Source organism: Panicum hallii, chromosome 7 (genome assembly GCF_002211085.1).
Source record: "Panicum hallii strain FIL2 chromosome 7, PHallii_v3.1, whole genome shotgun sequence".
Lineage (NCBI taxonomy): Eukaryota > Viridiplantae > Streptophyta > Magnoliopsida > Poales > Poaceae > Panicum > Panicum hallii.
Genome location: NC_038048.1, coordinates 44,457,912 through 44,478,387, shown reverse-complemented (window position 1 = coordinate 44,478,387; position 20,476 = coordinate 44,457,912). Strand labels below are relative to the sequence as shown.

General features: G+C 43.9%; 2 protein-coding genes and 1 long non-coding RNA gene across 5 annotated transcripts; 1 reads left to right on the top strand and 2 right to left on the bottom strand.

The window, feature by feature from the left end:
• Window positions 1-23: 23 nt before the first annotated feature.
• LOC112899241 (serine/threonine-protein phosphatase 6 regulatory subunit 3-like) lies at window positions 24-8,664 on the bottom strand. Of its 2 annotated transcripts, XM_025967639.1 has the most exons (21): window positions 8,299-8,664; window positions 7,649-7,792; window positions 7,120-7,270; window positions 6,944-7,047; window positions 6,749-6,835; window positions 6,583-6,658; window positions 6,395-6,469; window positions 6,228-6,281; window positions 5,758-5,817; window positions 5,438-5,554; window positions 4,753-4,847; window positions 4,431-4,633; window positions 4,214-4,311; window positions 3,859-3,962; window positions 3,625-3,790; window positions 3,403-3,525; window positions 2,729-2,811; window positions 1,825-1,966; window positions 1,464-1,493; window positions 1,278-1,348; window positions 24-1,181 (listed from the first exon to the last, which is right to left on the bottom strand). In XM_025967639.1, exons 3-21 carry the CDS (start codon window positions 7,156-7,158, stop codon window positions 530-532), a joined length of 2,379 nt encoding a protein of 792 aa, XP_025823424.1. In that variant the 5' UTR covers window positions 7,159-7,270; window positions 7,649-7,792; window positions 8,299-8,664; the 3' UTR covers window positions 24-529. The 2 variants fall into 2 exon arrangements, with proteins under 2 accessions (XP_025823424.1, XP_025823423.1); XM_025967638.1 differs by lacking the exon at window positions 7,649-7,792.
• A 2,888-nt stretch (window positions 8,665-11,552) lies between these two features.
• Window positions 11,553-14,622, top strand: LOC112899113. 2 transcript variants are annotated; one of them, XR_003230001.1, is made up of 3 exons: window positions 11,553-12,446; window positions 13,992-14,102; window positions 14,482-14,622. It is a non-coding gene; the product is annotated as an uncharacterized LOC112899113 (long non-coding RNA). The 2 variants fall into 2 exon arrangements; XR_003230000.1 differs by lacking the exon at window positions 14,482-14,622 and adding an exon at window positions 14,295-14,433.
• LOC112899112 lies at window positions 12,862-16,254 on the bottom strand. The gene is made up of 6 exons (XM_025967448.1): window positions 16,089-16,254; window positions 15,217-15,379; window positions 14,278-14,922; window positions 13,712-14,162; window positions 13,504-13,585; window positions 12,862-13,339 (listed from the first exon to the last, which is right to left on the bottom strand). The coding sequence occupies exons 1-6, from the start codon at window positions 16,119-16,121 to the stop codon at window positions 13,124-13,126; spliced, it is 1,590 nt and encodes a 529-aa protein (XP_025823233.1). The 5' UTR covers window positions 16,122-16,254; the 3' UTR covers window positions 12,862-13,123.
• Between the last annotated feature and the right edge of the window lie 4,222 nt (window positions 16,255-20,476).

Below are 20,476 nucleotides of genomic sequence, written 5' to 3'. Positions count from 1 at the left end.
CAAAGAATTAAGCACAAAGTACCTGAGAAAAATAGAAGCTATATTGTTTATAGTATACAAGAGTTTCGAACAAATTCTGAATATGACAACAATCAACTGACTGCATTCGAGTCAAAATTTTCGTACAAATAGCACCAACTACAGTACAGGACATGCATCCGGACCAGATAACCTATTCACCTATCAGTTATTTACCAGGGTGACACAAACAGAACCTCACTATGTGGTTGTGAAAGAAAAAGGCTTACTTTCAGCATTTTGCGCCTCGTATGTAGCCCACAGACTGCTAGCATTTACACAGGCACACACAGCAACGAACCTCCAACAAATTATGTCGCAGATCAAACCTAAGCAGCTCCATCAAACAATTGAATCTTTGAGGCTCTATCGCATGTGGGGGACCACCTTAGGCAAACTGTGTAGAATAAAAAATCCACATATGATCGTAGAACTGTTTATACATTAATGGTCCGACCAGTTCCTAATGCTGCCTGCATATCCATCAACCATCATTATATGCCATCCACCATCATGTGCTGTCACCAACTGGTTCAGGATGCTTCATTGAATCAACATCAGATGAAACTGGTACTGCTGCTTCTTCTGTGGCATCAGGCGCTGAAGGTTCAGACGAATTATCCCTCTCCTTCTCCACTCCTAATTTGGCCTCACAAGGCACGACATTATCACCCACCTTTTCCTCTCCTAATTTGGCCTCACACACGACATCATTCATTGAATCCAGCTGCTTCTCATTTTCAACCTCAAAAACAGGAGCTGTGGTATCCTTCTCAGCAACACCACCAGGTTCAGCTTCTTCCTCCCTCCATTCAACACACTCAGGTTGACTCTCTTTTACATCAGGAGTTGGTGGTCTGATGTCGTCTTCCAACTTGTTGATGGTACCATTTGCGAGGACTGTCTGGCCAGACTCTTCATTTGTGTCCTTGTTGGAGACTGGTAAAGGTGGTTCAGAAACTTCTGTATCTGGTAAAGATGGTTCAGAGCCTTTTGTGTCATCTATAACTTCACCAAGAATTACTTCATCATTCTCATTATCCAGTTTTGGTGCGGATATATCAGAATTTGGGGATGGGGAAGCTTCTGAGCTAACTGAACCATCATTCAATGCTTTGTCCTCGTCAAACGAAAACCAATTGGAATTTGTAAAGAGCGAGCTACTGCAAAGCATATCTTCATTAGTCCTTGAAATTTTGCAAACATCAAATGCGCTTACAAAGAATAACAGTAGTCAAAGCACATAGAAAAGAATGAACCTGTCTTGTTCGTCTCCAAGGCGAAGAGAGGATATTACAACCTCCGCAGATTCATCATCAAAATATACATCCTGTGGCAAATAGTAATAAACAGAAACAGAAATGATCACATATCAGGTAATACAATGTTGTCGGGTCTAGTTAAATATGATACAACGAATCTAAAAAGGCAAATCCTGAAAATACCTCATCATCCCGCTCAAGTGATGCTTGAGTCTGCATGTATCGTATAAACAAAAAGTTACTGATTTTATTTTTAAATTGTCAATGTTTGCATCTACAGCCAAACTTGCTTAGGTCCCTAATAAGAATATTATACTTCAGAATCCACAAATTCAGCATCAAATTTCAGGAGAAACAATGATCCAATCGTTTAATCTAAATCAGTATTCCTACATATACACCAAAAGCAACAGCACTAATCAAGTCTAATACAAATGCATATAGAACCTATACACTAGCTGAGAGAATGTTGCTCGACAAGAGAAACTGGCCTCTAAATATAAATGAAAATTTGCGCTGTGGAGAAAAGGTGAGAGAAACTGACCTCATCAATATCCTCATTACTGTAAATACCATATTTAAATGCCTGGCTTAAATTACTAGCAAGTGCCGCCACATCATAGTCCCTATCTCGGAAGTCTTCATCATCACTGTCCCTACCACGATCCTGCAGTGATGTCGGTCGACTATAACCAGAGAAGCAAGACAGAAATTCAGCATCTGATCGTTCTTCCCAGTAAATGCAGGACACATAGCAAAATTAAAGCAGCTGAAGTCTGTGGTAACTCCATATAATTCGAGAAGTTTAATCACACTTGGACCAGCAGTTAGTTCGACATGATGGAAAATCTGAAACATCACACAATTGTTATTGGTTTCCTAACCCACCATATGCCATTCAATACGTCAATTACATATGGGCTCCATACACAAACGTCAGTAAAAAAATGAAGGGATTTTTTTCAGATTCACAGTGGCATAACACAAATTGACTCTTGTCCTTCGATTGCAGATCACAGTGGCAGAAGTGGAGGAGGATGGCGATGCTTTGGAGCTCAATACAATTGGATCACTCCTTATGTATAGCATATGGACATAACTTGTAGGTAATGGACTGGTGGTTTTGGACAAACAGTTGTTGATTATAGTTCCTTCCAAATATAGCAAGAAGTCAAGGACAATATAGGATCGGATACCAAAGCAACTCTGATGTAGTCAACATCTGTGCAATGTTCCTTAAAGAAATCACAATACTATTTTCTTTTTATCGGACATGCGGAAAAGCTGCATGTTTTTGTATTATAGATAACTAATACTATTATCTGTCAGTACAATGCAGTTTTTACGATTCATAACAACGGACAGCAAGTAAAACAAGAATTCAAATTTGCCATTAGATAAGAAGACTTGAACAAGATAAAACATAAAAGAGGCTAAAGTGTACTTACCCACAAGCCCACTGGTAAACATTTTCTAATACATTACGCTTTGTTAGGATACTGGCATGCCACTCGATCCAATCAGAATTTTGCTGCAACCAAAGTAATTATGTTAAAATAAAACTGGCAGCTGGTTGTGTCATCACAAGCAAATTACATGAGCAGGTTTTTTTAGGAGTGAACTTGTACAGCAAAGATGAACCAATAAAGTTTATACAGCTGACAACAAGCGCCATAATTGGCACATGGCATCTCTCTGAAATCTGAAGACAAACGTGTCAAACCTTAACGTGCACATTCTGCCAGCAATTGATTAGTTACGATCGATATCGCAGTTAGGCTACAATGGCTCTTAGATGCATGATCGATTAGCTACAATGGGTGTTGCAGTTGCTTACACTCTTAAGACACATTATCTTGTATTATCTGCACATGAATTTAACTTGCATATTTCAGGATTTCTTAGAAGAAATTTTCTATCAAAGAGCTTCAAGGGTGATGCCACTCATTCTGACTTCACATGAAGTTCAATGCAGGCTGTAGAATCGACATGGGGAAAATAAACAAAGAATTTTAGCCTATATATTATTTTCTGTTGAGCATTGTGCATCGGATCATCAGAAAAAATGCGAGTAGTGATAATTGCACTGTTTTCATCTATATAATGATCATCAAACTCAAACCTGCAAATGTGACTGGACCATGGTGTTGGTATTGGCCAGCTGAAGGAGTTTGTTAGCTATGCGCGTGATATGACCAACAATTCCTATCCTCGGTGGAGATCTTCCCTCTGCAGATAATGTATGCTGCAAGAAAAATAAAGTGAACACATAAAAAATGAAACAAAGATATTGATAAAGTAAATTATAGGTAAATAATGGATATTCTGAGGCAAATTTTTTAACCTTCGTTAAATTTGTTGACAGAGCAGAGTTCTTCTCTGCTTCCAGAATTCTTGTAACAAGTTTACACTCATCAAGGACATGGCCAATCAGTCGATCCTGCTTACTCTCCAGACAGGACCCGATGATGTTCTCCACATGGTGGTGCAAAAAGTTGTTAAATGGGTACCTGATGATGAAGTCAGTGTCAGCTTTTTAACAAGTTTTTGGTATGCAGATTAACAAAATCTAACTTACTCAAATAATAGATCTATAGCACGCTTGATTGCTCCTAGATGGATCAGTAGTGTTTCAGCAGCATCGCTACCAATTGACAGTAGAACAGAGATGAACTCGACAATCTGAAAAAGAAAAAGAAATAGCCAACATTAATGTCAACAGATAAATTAAAAAAGTACCTGATATTCTATAAGACTACAAGTCAAAGAAACTGATAGCATTGTGCTCTGGACAAACCAATCATTTCTTCATATTTTCCAGGAAAGAAAGGTGTAAACCAACACTGAAATCAAACATCTAGTTCTCCAAGACGTTGTCATGCCGTTTCATGACTATTTAAATCAGCAAATAATTACAGAACCAAGCACCATACCTTCAAGCGATGTTTCCCGAGAGGAGGTTGTAAGCTTCCATAAGTTGTTGGCAGAACATTTTCAGCAGACGAAACATCCAGCAGCTTCAACAAATCACCTGAAATATCGTAGTAGATAAGAGAATAGAAGTTTAAAGGGCACAATAGATGGCTGTAGCTACAATGGCTCCATATGGAAAGATGCATGGTTTTAGTAAAATATTAAACAGACACTAACCTAGGCTGTCCAGCATCCCATTTACTGTTTCTGGACTTGCAGTAACCAGTGCTCCATGGCTCAGCTGACTACGAAAAGCCTGGTAGGAAGCCGATACAAGTCTCTTAGGATCTAACAAAGATATGCACACTGACAATGAGTGGACCAGCACCGATTTAGGCCTTGAATCTTCAAAAGCATGTTGAAATAATCTCCCCACAAAGCTGCAAATGTGAAGTAAAAAAAGAATGCCCAGAACTACATTGAATATCAAATTGAAAAGACAATGTTCTCAGACCGTAAAATTTTGATAACTATAAACAGTAGTACAACTCAAAAGCACCTTGGACTGGATATCTTTGCAGCAAGTGCTGGAGGGGCATATCTAGTTACTGCACAAAGAATTTCAGCGGCATTTGCATGAACCTCAGGACAATCCTGCAATATAAGTTAAATAAGAAAAGAATCATGTTGACTGCAAATGATAATTAATTCCCAAGAAAATGTGTCCATAAAGTACAATTACTCAACAAACATGTGAATGTGAACCAGAAAATGGACCACAGCATCTCAAATCTGAAGGAGATGCTAACAAGGACTTCGATAGTTATATAGGTTCTAATTAGAAAGTTTTAACTAAGCTAACGCCATGGATCACTATATTATACAAGTCAACAGGTATTCTAATACTGCAACATCAAAAAACTATGCTTTCGTACAAGACTTATTGTGCTTTGACATGTCAATTACATCCAAAAGGCTAGCGTTCCAAATCATCCATTGAATCTAACCTGGCACTGGTAGGCAGCAGTGCTGTTTGACCCAAAACTAAGACAAAGTTATAAGCGAGATCTTATTGTGATAAGAGCATGCAATTGCTTTCTCATAAGCTCAGTGAGGGCCATTGAGAAATAACTTTAAAACAACATTTATACAAATATCAGAAGATACAAAGTGGTTTGAAACAATAAACAGGATAAATGGATAGCTGACAAGGTTAGATGTTAAAAGTAATCTTTAGTTCTTACTGATGTGCTGAACTTGTCAACAATCATCTCAAGGACTTTTATGTCATCTAACCATTGCATAGAATCCGCATAACTTGAATACATAGTTTCATCAGCACCTATTAAGCGAATCAAGACCTGTACAAACCAACAAGCATTCAAACTGACATTAATTCATTGCATGGGAAAACTACTTTTTCAAAAATAACAACTGCGTATAATGCTGACATGGGCCAAGACATCATCTGTCAGTATCGACAATGATTTTTTTCGGTGTCAAGCCTTTTTCCAGTGACAAAATAAAAAATTGCAATCATAGTATAGTTTTAGAGAAAACTGACCTCCATGATAGAAGTAACCCCAATAAGATCAACAAGTTGGCTAACTATTTCAGGATGACCCTGTAGAAAGGCGACAGTTAGGGAATAATTGCTACATACTCAACCGTTGATTTTAGATACAACATACTGGGTAAGGAGATATGTGAAAGTCTTTACAGGTGGTTAGACCTCCAACTCTGCTAACATTGCGTGGATGTAATAACCATCAAGCAGTACAGTTTAGGTTCCCCAAAAGGGGGTTAGTAGTAATAATTTTATTACCAATATTGAGCTAATGATCGAGATATCAGCTGGACTAAAGGAGGTTAACTGGAACCCACAAAAATACTTGACTCGGACAGCATAGTACAGATTATTAGACCTACCAATGCATGAGCACGATGAACAACAAACATGTGATATCAGTGAATCAAACAGAACACAAAAGAGCAAAAGAAGGGGGTAAAAACTGACAATAGAACTACACAAACCTGCACGTAACTAACTAGTGGGAGTGTCTTCCTCATCATCAAGCAAATCACTACCTGCAAGAGCAATAAGAACGTTTAAAATGTCAGTACAAAAATCATCAAACTACCATTTGATCACCCAATTTGATATTTTCCTTCCAGAAGTAAATAGATTCATACTACAATACCTTGGCAAAGTAACCAGCAGATAATGTCCCATGAGGGTGGTCAGGTTTAAGGAAAGAGAACAGTAAATTCATAAGCTGCATAGAGATCACAGCTATATCAGTTGCAGAAGACAATTCGTGCACACAATTGGGGCAACAGTTAACAGTATTGCATCAAGGTGCTAACAAGGTTACAAAGTAAAACATACATCTTCATCCTCCACTAATGTCTTCATGATGACATCCACTTCACATGTGAATATTTCACAAGCTATGAATGGAAATCTGCACGGTGATATTCCATGGTGTTGAACAAATTCCAAATTATGAGATTGCAGGAAATGGGTTTCATTCAGCCTTAGTTAGCCTTGTTACCTAAATATCCTTTTCTTTTCTGCATCTTCAGATGCCTCCTCCACAATGTAACGAAGCAGTTGCTCCACTTGAACTTTGTCCCGCAGACTGCAATAGAAAGAATACACATACAGTTCATTACCAAAATTAAACTTAACACTAATTTAGGAAAAGGACAACCACAATGTAATAGTGCTCTAGAAAAAGAAACATTACAAATTGATTAGGCGGGTATTTAGTGCTTTGCACTCCTGGATTATTTCATCCTCATCAAGAAGATCCTCCAACTTAAAATTTTCCTTGTCCAAAATAGTATCCACCTGACAAGATAAAGCAATACACTGTTTATAACTCAGGAATCAAAACACATACATCAGAGTGCAAGGACTCACAGGTGATGCAGCGGAGAGTCCAGGCACGTGCCAAAACATCTTGTACAGTGACAATTCTGTCAGTACCCGCACTGTCACAATCTCACAAGCCAAGCAGATTTAGAGCTCAGGTTTGCACATCATGTGCTGATACCAGACTTCAGACCATATCCTGCAAATAGCTGATTGTGAGATGACACAGGGCAAAGTTTCATCAATGAATAAATGCAGCATCGGTACAAACAACATATATCCTTTACACAATGAAAACTACCCACTTGACACTGTCTTCCACTAAAAAAATTGTAGTCCTGTATTTTAGCATGAAGAAGAACAGAAGCAAACTACGATTGACCACCTGACAAGTTACCCACACAACGCCAATTCCCCATTGGCATTTCCATCCATAACATGATAATACACTAACGTCACAAAAGCTAAGAAACAACAAAATTCAGGAGAATAAAATCCAATTGCATCTTTACCCAAAAAAATTGTCTAAGCATCATTACCAAAACAACAGAAGAATAAATTCTGATTGCATCCTTACCCAAAAAGTTGTTCCAACATAGAATGGAAACAGCAAATATGCATTAAAAAAGCACCCCGGATCTCCTGCACTGAAATCCTCAAACTAGTGTACAACAGCCAGTCAGCCGCAAACCACCCACAATGAGCTTCCAGATTCGAACAGCTACACTCAAAAGCAACAAACTACAAATTTAGGAGTTGATCGCATCAGGGTCGGAAAACAAACAGATTCGTACAGCTACACTCAGAAGCAACAAACTAGAAATTCAGGAGTTGATCACATCAGAGTCAGGAAAACAAACATGAAAAGGCACATCAACGCTTACCCCACCTCTCCAGTCCCCCGCCTCAAAAGTCCAAACGGTCTAAATAATCCAAAGCAATCCTTACGAGCTTCCAGCTCCGGAAGCACCAAAGCGAGACAGCTAAAGCGACCACTGACACAGCAACACACGGCCGCCCCCACCCAGACACACACAAAAAAGCAAGCGCACAAACACAAACGGACATCACTCCCCTACTAGCTCCCAGCTGCGCAGGCCAGCAGCCAGCTCCGCCGCAAACATCTATCTCTTCCCCCCGACATGTCAAATCACAGGACGACGCGATCGAACTGAGTGGGTTGAGAGCTAGCAGCTGGGAGCTCGAGGAAGGAGCGGAGTTCCTCACCGGTGGTCAACGGAGAGGCGGTGGAGGCTCCAACCCCAGGCACAGCAACTGGCCGTCGTCGTGGCGCTGGCGGCGGCGGCGCAGAGCGAGGCAGCGAGTGAGCAGAGCACGGTCGCGCGATCCAAAGCTTTAGAGGCGCTCGCCGAGCCGAGCTGGATCCGGGTGGCCGCCGGGAAACCCTAGAATTCGCCAATCGCGAGATGAGGAGCGGGAGGAGAGGGAGGGCGCGGAGGCGGAGGTGGAGGCAGGGAAGCAAGCAAGCGGGCGAGGGTTCGATCGCGAGGCGGAGATGGGAGGAGAGGCAGGGAGAGACTTTGGGGAGAATAATCTATGGAAGGCTTCGTCTCGATGCGGCATGGGGAGCTGGACTGGGTTGGGACTCTCCGTCCAGGTGCGGTATATACGGCTGCGTCTCTTGGCGCTGGGGTCCCCGGCGCGTAGGCCCGGACGACAGCGAGAGCAGTTTGAATCCTTCGGTGGCACCGGAGATTTGCGCGAGGAGGTCCCGCTACCAGTACCCTCTCGTGTACCCTGGTCGTTTAAAACGCTACGCTCAGGCTGTCAGATGGGCCCAAAATTTTGTGGGACCCAGTTGCAGTGTAACGCCAAAAGGTGTTTTCCCGTAGTAGTGGCTTTCGGGGGTTCATGACGTGGCATGGGGTCGGGCCGATAGTTCCTGCCGGCGCGCGTCAGGCACCACTGTGAACGCATGGTTTTCCTACTGCCGGTGGGTCCAGGAGGAAGTGGGGCACACGTGTCAGTGGAGACGTGCAGAGCCGCACTGCCTTCCGAGATTCGATCTAGCAGGATTCTGCGGTCCGGCTACAGTTACCCGGTCGGCGTACGTGCAGCGATTGCCGGGTTGGTCGAAGCGGTTTTCCAGACACTGCCTCGCTGGGCCATGAATTCGTCGGGCCCCAGCGACCAGTCGTACACACAGCACAGCGCACTCGTACTCGTACGTGCCCTTGTACTAGCCGCAGAAAGGTGGTCGGGTGTTCGTGTATGCGGACTGAATAGTACCAGGGGCCACTAGTCAGTGGTTCAGTGCCACAATGGCCCAGGTTGGTGCTGAGGTTTGACGAATGCTAGCTCCGTTATGCGCACACGTTTGTCCGGTGAGAGTCGAAATGGGGACGCCGGCCGGGAGGAAGAAAGACGAGATGAGGACACCGGCGCTGTGAGGGGTCTGAACCAGCGCCGCCGCCGCCGCCGTAAGGGGTGCGGACCCGTGCCGCTGCCGCGGTCGCCACGAAAGGGGTGGATCCATGCGACCGCCGCGAGGGAGCGGATCTACGCTGCCACCGTGAGGGGAGCGAACCCATGCCGCTGCCGCGGTCGCGGCGAGAGGGGGTCGGACTCTTGCTGCCGCCGTGAGGGGGCGGACTCGCGCCGCCGCCACGATGGGGCCGGACCCGTGCCGCTGCCGCGGTCACCGCGAGAGGGGCGGACCGGCGCCGCCTCCACTGAGGGGAGCGGACCCGCGTCGCCGCGAGAAGGGTATTCACGCATGCCGTCGTGGGGAAGGGAATAAGGGAGGAAGGGGCCGGCGGGTGGGGTGATGCAGCTTGAGGGATGGATGGAGGGAGGAGACCGGCGCGTGAGGGAGAAGGTGACCAATTCGACACAAATCCGAGGGGTGAAACTCGGTATTATTGGCAAGGGGACGTGGGTGCGGGGAATACCGTTCGGTATTAAGGTAAGATTCCAATTCTAAATTCCAAGCCATCCAAATAATTGTAATTGAAGTTAGCAAATACCAATTTCGAATTTTGAGGCCGAATATCTACATATACAAACGGGGTATAAAAGTTTTGAGCGAAGGCATTGTCTTTTGCCAAATGGGCCCTGCTACTCGAGTACTCGACTCTACCCAAAGAATAGGGCCCTGCTGAGTAGAGGTTTTGCAGGGCTGAAATGTAGAAATGAACAACAGAAGATAGGTCTTGCAAATGTACGAGGAGCTATCTGAAAATTCAGTCGTCTCTATTTTATTTTTCAGTCTTCCAATCGAGTTCCGCTTCCGACGACGAGCCAGACCAGCAATGGCCGCACGAAACAGATTGCGCCCGAGGCCTTAGCCGGCGCAGGTAGTGCACGCCTGCAGTGGACGGGCTTTCGATGGCGTAGCGACCAGGAGTACCTCTCGGGCTCGCTCTTGGACGGCTCCCAGACGCCGGACGGTTGCCGAGCGGACGGGGATGGAGCCGCCAGTTTCTGCAGTGGACGGGGATCGCAATCCACATGAAGGCCCTCGCAATTATCCCAGAAGTTCGAGCCAGGGCAAAATGTCGCTGGAATCTTCACGTCCCCCCCCCCCCCCCCCCCCCCCCCCGCGTCAAACAAAGGTGATCCTTGCCTTACCTCGAGCGGTCGATCGAGCCGCTTCGTCCCTTCGCACGCGGTGCTAGCTGCGCGGTTGGGTGATTTTGCGGTTGGATTTAGTGTGCAATTTTCACCTGTCATTGCGAATATTACAAGCTTCTCACAGAGTACAATGATCTGTGTTTTTGAGATTTTCATCCAAGTGATCAGAATGCCAAGTCCTCAACCTGAATACAAGCAGTCAGAATGACACAAACTGCAGATTTTATCGATAATAATAGGTTGTACTGCTGTCTGTAATATCTTTTTACAGAATTTGAACATGGCTATCCAGTTACTGTTTGTGATGCATTATTTCTGATGCCCTTAGCCTTGCTGTGCTAGATTCAACAATTTGGATATAAAATAGGGGTGTACGCCTTGCCATTTGCAGAAGCTTGATTGAGATAAGCTGATTAGACTCTGCAATTTTCTTTGATCAACCATGCTTTGCTAGTGCCTATGTGTGAGCAAGTGATCATACTACGCTAATGTGCATGCCATGCCAACACTTGTTTTCGAGGCGCGGTAATGCTTTACCAATAGAGACGTGTTCATAACTTCATATTTGACGTGTGAAATTTCGTCGTGCCACTTTTTACTTTGCCCAATCCGAGTACCACACTAGTTATGTTTGTTGTGTTTGCTGGCTTAGTATCCAAATTAAAGTTCAGAATTAAGACAAGCTTTGGCTATCCGTGGAGTAGCTATTACTTGGAAGATTTGTGTCTTGAGTCTTGACTCAAGTTTGTATTGTACAGTTGTAAGTTCCATATTCAGAGTATCTGTTTCAGTCTATTGTTCTGCAAAGTAATACTCCCTCCGTATCAAAATATTTGTCGCCGTTGACTTTTTCTTATAACTTTGATCATTCATATTATTCAAAAAAATTATGTAAATATCATCTATTTTGTTTGTGATATGCTTTACTATTATAGGTATTTTAAACATGACTTAACTTTCTGTATGTTTGCAATAAATTTTTGAATAAGACGAATGGTCAAAGTTGTAAGAAAAAATCAACGGTGACAAATATTTTGATACGAAGGGAATACTATCACAGAGTTTACTGGTATGCAGAGGAGTCACCCAATCATTTATGTTGAGGGGAAGAGGGTGCTCCAATCTCTGAAAAGTTAGAACCACAGTAAGCTGATCAATTCCTACTCTATCAGCTACATTTGGAGGTTTATGTCTTGTTTCGTTGTTGTTAGGGTTGAACGAGAGCTCTTCAACTTTGCATAGCTGAACATTGTCTGTTCAAATAATCAATGCTCTATGTGACTATGTCAGTGGTACAGTATTGTGGACGTGTTAGGATAACCAGACAGGCAGACACTTCTGTCAAACTGGGAGCATTTGGAACCTCATCCAATGCTTTCCAGCCCTCATTTTTATGAGAAACATTTCTGTTTATTGATGCCCCTCATCTACTTCAGTGTTTATGAATTAGATGCATAGAAAACCATGTCCTGGAGGTTGTCTATATGGTCTTGCTAAAGTGCTAAAAGGTTGTTGATTGCAGAAGGAGTTTAGCTTTGCTCCTTTTATGTTGATGAGACATAATGTAACTCGTTTTGATCACCTCGATAAAATATGTTTCAGTTGCTTGGAACAAATCATGTTGTTTTGTTTCAGTTGCTTTTGCAGTACTGGAAGAATTACGAAATGGAAATGTCAACTTTGCATCAATTGATTTCTGGCTACTCTGTTCTGAACCGTGAAGGTACAACTTTGCATCAACTGATTGCTGGCTTGTGACTACTCTGTTCTGCACCATGAAGGTACACATGTTGGTCTGAAACTGAGCCCATTTGCAAGCTTTATAAAAACTTCCATTGCACTTTTCGTCGTCATTTTTTGATTTTTGGACCTTTCAACTCATCTCTGATTTTGAGATTTACTGCTCAATGCCCTGTTTGCTGCAATTCAGGATTTTTGTAATGCGTTCGGGGACTGAACCGTTCAGAAATAGCATAATGGAGAGGAAAGGAATTAAACCTCTAATTTTGTAGGCCACCATATATTCTCTGCTGTGATACAATGCTGTTTAGTGAGCAATTAACCGCTTTCTTTGCCTGAGCTGTCATCACGTTAGCTTGCTCTCACATAGTCAACAAATGAGAACAAAAGGAAAGAGGGAAAATACTCAAAGCTTTTACTGACACAGCCTAACCATTGTGGTTCGACCCTGTAAAATGTTGTCAATCACAGCTTGTCATCTCTACTTTCTACTGATTGAGGACTTCTCCTTCATTGACCAACAATTAACTGGGTGCTTTTTACACTGGCCAAGATAAAAAAAAATGCATTGGAATAATTTACATGACAAACAAGTATTTGTTTGCATCTGAATACCTAACCAGACATTCCCGTTTCCACACTAAAATCAAGGAATGCTGATTTAGAGGGTGGAGTTTAGATTTCCCACCACTACATTCAACATACTATTTGTTGATATCTAAGGTCCACAGAAGCAGCCACGGCAGCATAGGATATTTGATCCTGGAACTCGTCCTGTTTGGCGAATCTTTGCAGCCTTCTGAACTGCTATTGCTGCTTGCTGGTTCATTTTGGCATTGGCTGAAGCTCGTTTCTCTTCAGCAATGCGGCGTGTCATCTCTAGCTTTTCAGCCATCTTCACCATGGCCTCACTTCTCATTCTCTCAGCATGTTCCTGTCATAAAGCGATTTTCAGTGTTACTAGCACACTACTAGATATGCAAGATTAATGCATACAAAATTTGAGAAAGAATTTTATGCAAAAAAAAGCCAGCTCCACTCCATTTTCAAAATAGAAAGCCAGGTGAACTGGGGATAACATGCAAAGTGGAAATGTACCTCTATCCTTCTCATTTCAGATTCAATTTTTGCTCTTTGACGACTTTCCCAAGCTTCAATCTTCACCTCTTCCTTTTTGAATCTGAGGAATACAATCTCCATTACATGACGAGATGAACAAAACTAATATTTTAGAGTTTTTTGTTCTATCTTTAAGTCAGTAGCAGATGCAACCAACAAGAATGATCAAATATTCAGAGAATAATACCTTGCTGTATGTTTAGTATTTTCTGCCTCCTCATATGATGCAGCACGGGCAGCATATTCCTTCTTCATCCGCTCCAAATCAGCAATGCTCGGTGCTGCAGAGACTAGTTCTAGCTCTTCTTTTCTGGCCCATGTAGCAATGTTCATCTTTCCTAGCTGTATACCAAGAGCGGCAATTTCTTGCCTTGTCTTGAGCCTCATTTCAGTATCTGACAATTCATTTCCATGTGTGACACCTTTTCTGTTGAAATATGGTCCATCATCTGTGTTGTCTTCTCCAGGTGATGCTACTGACCTCCCTCCTACAGGTGTTGATGGTATCGAACAATTAGGGCTTCGAGTCGGAGTCATTGACCCAAGTGGAGTTCCCGTCCTTGAAGGTTCCTGACTAGGTATTGGAGTCATTTCTGTGCCAACATCTCTCACAGACACTGACTGAACTGTTGAAATAGCTGCACATAACAATTCACACAAGTTTAAGAATGTTTTGAAAACAAATGTTTAGCTTCAATAGTCTATAATTGCTCCATGTTACAATCTTCTGGCTAATATAGGCGAAAAAGTTACCTTTTGGATCGTTGCAGGGCTTCACTTCTATTTCTGAACCAGCATCAGTTGCCTTGTGATACTCGGGGATAGCACTAGAACTACTAACTGGACAGACATCTGCATGCCTAACCACCTTTGGCTGATACGAAGCAAAAGATAACCTCTCTAATATGCTGCGTGGAGCAGACAAAGCTGGATTCACTCTCTTCATTTTCTGCACAGGGCGACCAGAAATTTTGGGAACAATGACACCCCTGGCTGCAGCAGAATTCATCTGGTGTACAGTCTGATTCTGTGCTGTGCCTTTGGAGATGTTCTGATTAACATTCTGCCGGTTCACGATCCATTTCTCAGCGTCATTCCACTTCGAGGAAGCCTGTCTAGAGAAATACCCTGCTACTGGATTCTGCGTCGCCGTCTTCTCACCTCCATGGAACTCAAAGCTACTAGTACTAGCATTGTCAAGCCCACTATCGCATTCAGTACTGTCTTCTTCCACAGGTCTCACTGGATGTATCATGCTCGAGTTGCTTGTTGCTGGTTGGGGAACTGAACTCTTGGAAGTGTTTTGAACCTTATTGACATCTAATGCTGAATCCTTTCCTACTGCTTCAGTTTTGTTAATTGCTGAAGGGTGTTTGGTGCCATCTGAGTTGTCTGAAACTGTTGCAGAACAAGAATGATGTGTTATTGACTTAGCCAGGAAAAAGGGTAACAAATAAATGGTCAATTCGTCTGTACTCTGTACCTAGGGATGCAAGTTATATATATTTTGGGTCATTAGGTCGACCCAAAAAGTTAATAAAATAAACTAGAATGCTATTGTGCGTAAAAAATTTAGGAGGAGAAATGAACTGAAGTGGCATTGGCATGCCATCATAATACCGTAATTAATTAGCTGATAAAAAAATACTATTGAGTACCCAGCTGCATCCTTAGCTGCATCCTTAGCTGTACCTTCTTCAAGAACATCACAGACTAGTAGCCTGTTCTGCGCTTGTGAGGCTTCAATGTTTTTTGCAGGTGATGTTCGCGATGATGAGTTGCTGGTGATGACTCTTACTCGATTGTGGGCCCCCATAATCTTCATCCTTAGCTTTGTTGGAGAAAGGGCACCAGCCTGCAGGAACCTCAAGGCTGTAAGTTTTTCTCAGCAAGTGATAATAATGCAATCAAGGTAGTAACTTTTGCGCACACGCAAACCAAAACCTTGGAAAATATACTACAATGGGAGTCAGCCAAAGGGTAATGTAGAACTCTACAGAACTAGATGCGAACCACAGCTGAGATTTAGTGGAAGGATACTGCTCATTCTCAGCCAGGAACAAGATGCCAAAAGTTAACTGCTGCAAATTAGTGAAATCATCGCAAACACTTTGCTAACTCCTAAGATGTATTGTCACGGCACCAAATTCTTGATTAAGCATTTCAGCTAGGTCTGCACTACATGGTGAAAGAGATTCCTTTGCCTCTATGGAACTGTGGTCTCCAGTCTCCACCTCCATTTAGGAAGCAGATTGACCGGAAACTCTGGAAACTGGTAACTAACATTGTACTAAGCCATTATCGCTTCATGCGCTTCAAAATAAAAACGCTTCGTGGTTTGCCCAAAGAAATGGAGAAACTGGCAACGGGGCAAGAGTTCACATCTTTTTTTCGAAGATTTCACATCTATTGCAATAAAACGAAGTCCCCAAAGAAAGCAAAGGAAACGCAGTCAGGAAAACGAAGGGATAAAAGCCGCACTCACTTGATGAACTACAATGCAAATTGAGTGGCCAGCAAGATGCTTAGATCAAATGCAGCACCTGCTTGCCTAGAGTTCATACCTGGGCTTTCTGATGAATCCTCTCGTACTCCATTCTTCCTTGCTGGGTGGGTGAGAGTGGCCAGAGAGCAAGGGAGGGTGAGGACTGAAGAGTGAGAGGGGAGGAGAACACCAGGCACCAGAGGTCCAGAGCAGGACTGGGATAGCTGAGATCTAAACAAGGCGATGTCACGTCTCGTGTTTTTTAGTCCTTCAGAGCTACTAGACTACTAGACAGGAGTCCACAGGTCAGTTTCTCACTTTCTCCAGCCATGAGAAATTTCTTTCCATAAACCTTCACCTTTTTCTTCCACACAAATACAAATGTCTTTTCACATGAGCACACCCAGAGCTGGCTACAAGTACTGCCCTAGAAACTCATACATGTGCAACTGAACTAGGGGTCGTACCAGCAACCTTAGGCCAACCTTTTGTTCTACACAGAGAGTGTCCATCCCCTTTACAGTCTCAGCCTTTACCAGTAAATCACATAAGCTTTTCTCCTGTTACACAAGGTTATCCTTTCTGCACAGTAGCATGATACTAGCGTAACAACAGAGATTAAGAAAGTTAACCCCTTTCCTAGAGATGTGTGCACCTTTAACTCTACACAGCCCAAAGCTCCAAACTAATGTTATTCCTTTTGGCTGTGGTATAAACTATGGTGGTCAAACAGAGGTCCCTAGACTGGAGACTGGAACCCTACCCCTGCACGCAAGGAGCAGCCCCTCCCACAGCACGGAGGGATGGGCGCGGGACGGCGGGAGGATGCTGCTGCCCCGCCACATCTTTCTGTGTCAGCGTGGCGCTGCAGCTGCTGCCCGTGTCCGCCCCTGCGCAAATTTTTATTGCTCCGGTCTTGGCCTTTTCACCGGCCCATCTGGGCATCTCATGTCATCATGCGCTCACGCGCCTCGCCCTATGCCCCTATCCTCTCATACCCAGTGTCAGTGTGCTCACAAGACCCCGTTTCGGACGCTGCCAGGGACTATGAAATTGAATATACTTTTGTCCTCTAGCCGCTTCGGCATCTGCAAAATTTGACCAAAGTTTGCCCTCGTGGGCATCGTCTGCTGCTGCCGTGCCACTGACCTCACTGGGATTTTGTGACGACTGGCCACGGTTCGGGCGTTTGGATTCACCGCGTACTGGTAGCAAAATTTGGGCATGTGTTGTGAGGAGCGTTCTGTTCTTCTTTGGACTCTGGAGATTAACATGTGAGTGAATGAGATCTGCACAGCTGCATTCGTACTGGTACGAAGCCTAGTCGAGCTCATTGAATTGGTGTTCGTCTATTTGATCTGTTGTACTGTGGCCTCAGACATTTATTGGCTTCAAACACTGGTAGCCTTAAACACTGTGGTCCAATCTGGTGGCCACGGTGCTTGGCCTTGGCCGGCATCAGCAGTGGCACTCAAGAAGTAGCTTGATGATGAGTCACAGACCGAGTGCATGGTCCATCCATGCATATGTTTGATTAGTCTAGTTAAGGGGATGAGTCCAAATCTCAAACTCACCTTCAAAACACATCTGTACATTTTTCCTGTGTATTCTAGTAGTATAGTTCTGTAGCCATCTTTGGTTGGTCAAAGAAAGGTATGATTAGCATATAATTCATTCCAAACTGACGTTTTTTGTCTTGTCCTAGGTTCTGGTCCCGTTATTGTCTCTTGCAAGATAAAGATAGGGCGTTGAAAGGTGAAAACATGGAGACCGGTAAATGCAGTTACGGTGTTCGTTAACGTCGATGGCTGCAGCTACTACCTTGAGCCCATGGATCTGCAGAAATATCAGTCTTGGAGTAATCAGCAAGATCCTCTGACCAGCCCATGTCCCGTTTATTTCAGTCGTAGAGAGGGAGAGGGTCCTCCACTCCTCCAACTCCAATGCACCAAACAGCTGCTTCCGCTTTGTTTGTCTTATCAGCAGCTCATAATACTCCTGAATTTCGCGGTGACAAACAATCCTAACCTTGGAACGGACCACAAGTGATTGTTTGGTGCACAAATCCATGGCACTGGAGAAAGACTGTCTCGAGCCCACAGTCCTCGAGGCGAAAGTGGGCGGCACACTTCGTCAGCAAATAGTGCCTAGACTGGTAACCACACTGTGTGAGCCTAGTTTAGGAGTACTCCAATGGCAAGAGACCGTTAGAACAATCAGACAGAGGAGGGCTCTCGTTTTGAGGAATTCCCCTCTGGCCAGTAGCTATCACATTGCAATTGCCTGGAAAGAATCTTTTTGTAGGACACGACAGTGTCTTGATCAAAGCACATTTCTTTGGCTGCCACTGGCAACATGGGCCCAAGCATGCACCAATCATGGGATTCCTTTTGGACAGTATAGCTGATTGCAAATTTGCATTGGAGCAGACGCCTGAAGCTGGATTCCAAATAATGCACGAGTCTCCAACAAGCTTGCTCTCGCCAGTGCTGCCACTTGCTGTTTCCAAACATATGAGGAGAAACATGCGAGGCAAAATGGAGTTGAACTGTGAACAGACCTGCGTGATGTTTACATGAGGAGAATTCAGACCTGCGTGATGTTTACATGAGGAGAAACATTACACTTTTTTTTGAAAATTAAACATTACACATATAATTGGTGGATTGCTTCATTATCAGGCACTGTTCCGAGCCTGACACTGAACTACGCTTGGATTTGGCTTCTGCCAGTTTGAAGACTACTTTTCTTGTTGTGGCTACTAAGGAGCAGCAACTGCAAACGAGGGTGCAAGACAGCAAATCAGTGGATACTAATTTAGTGGAAGAGGCTGCAAAATTTCTGAAGGGATTACTTGGACTAACAACTTTTGGATTCGATGTCGTTGTAATATCCTCTGGCCCTTTATATCTACAGTACAGCTACAAGCCATTATGTTCCTGCTACTCTAATTAGAATCTGTAAAATTGGATATCTGAAAGCTGCATTGTGTCAACATACCTGTTAAGTGAGTGTTCTTTGGCTATGCAGGTTCAAGAGGGCAATGTCATAGTGGACCTAAACTATCTCTCATCCTTCAAAGCAGTTCCTGATTATGAGCCGGTGCCTGCGTTCTGGGATGCAATCAGGCAGACGTACGAGTTGAAGAGAGCGAGGGTGCAAACTTAGTTCAAGGCTTCCCAGTGATTGAATCAACTTGACGGTCTAGCAAAGGCTGCTTTGTCTCTTAGAGAAAGGTTGCAGGAGAGTTTGTGAATTGCACTGTCGCAGCAGAGACGATCACTATCTCTAATGGTTCTGGAGCAAACACGAAGTAATGTTCAACTCCACTTGTGGGCAAGTGGGAATAAGTGAAGATGGATAGCGTAATAATGAACAAACCAAACTGTGTCATGCTAATCTCATCCTTTCTGTGTACTTCGTGTCATCTGGATGTCACTCTGAACGACCTTTTGGACAGTTGCAATTAGAAATTGGGGCTGTGATATGCTGCGCGTATGGTGTCGTTCTCTCTGCATCTTGATGTGGTTCTACACTTCTACCATCTGATTTGCTAGCGAGTTCAGCAGAAGTCTGCAGATTTGTTCAGATCTGGAGCGGCTGAATTGATTGGTAGGTCTGAGCAACTCCAAGAATTTTACGAGTGTCACAGCCAAAGTCATCTCACGACGTCCATTGTTCATGTTTTCTCGTTTCCATTTTTCATGTCAGTCCTGCAGAACCCCTTCATCAGCATGAAGTGAGAAATCCACCGTCGCCGGTAGAGAAGAGGTCGACTCGTCACAAATGGTGGCTGGCCGGCTGGCACCACCGCAGGGAGCGCAACGAAACTTCCCTCCGGAAGACGAGATACCTACCTGACTCTTTCGCCGCCCGTGGTCCGTCGAAGGGCTCGGCTGCATTGGTGATCTCCATGTCCTGCGAACCCATCAGCCATCTCGGAGATGAAGGTCACGTGAGGCCACGATGTACAGTGATGTATGGACGTCACCTTCGCAGATGGCATGTCGTATCTTCTCGCCGGACGAGGGGCTGCCCACCGGCAACCTCGCGCTTCCGCGGCCAGCGCCGCCGCTGGCCGGGGCGCTAGGCCGCCACCCAGACCAGGGATGTTGGCTGTAAAGGGTACATAAGTAGAGGGGTATTTCGTAAAATTTTCTCGGCGACTTGTTTTGACGTCGTAGATCTCGACCGCAGGAGTTAGATCGGACGGTCAAAGCGGGCCCAAGTTTGGACCGCGATTATTAATCGCGATCCAAATCTGGGATGGAAATAATATAAAATGTGCTTGAAGCCCTTTTTCGTTAAATCTGTCGGCCGCCTGGGTACTAGCTGCGTATATGGACCGCACGATTCCGATCCAACGGTCAAATCAGGTACGTAAATGAAAGGATATTTACTATATAGGGGGTTTTATGAAAGAATGCCCTGGAGCCAACTCTGGCCAAGTGGCCAGCGACGGTTGAC

Excerpts from the sequence above, each read along its gene's own strand:
- LOC112899241 (XM_025967639.1), bottom strand. The coding sequence starts at position 7,158 with ATGTTTTGGCACGTGCCTGGACTCTCCGCTGCATCACCT. Across the intron at positions 6,282-6,394 it reads CTGCTGGTTACTTTGCCAAG|GTAGTGATTTGCTTGATGAT; the intron begins GTATTGTAGTAT and ends TTGCTCTTGCAG. Across the intron at positions 3,963-4,213 it reads TCGGGAAACATCGCTTGAAG|ATTGTCGAGTTCATCTCTGT; the intron begins GTATGGTGCTTG and ends TTTCTTTTTCAG.
- LOC112899112 (XM_025967448.1), bottom strand. The coding sequence starts at position 16,121 with ATGGAGTACGAGAGGATTCATCAGAAAGCCCAG. Across the intron at positions 14,923-15,216 it reads CTGTGATGTTCTTGAAGAAG|TTTCAGACAACTCAGATGGC; the intron begins GTACAGCTAAGG and ends GTTCTGCAACAG. Across the intron at positions 14,163-14,277 it reads GCCCTGCAACGATCCAAAAG|CTATTTCAACAGTTCAGTCA; the intron begins GTAACTTTTTCG and ends TGTTATGTGCAG.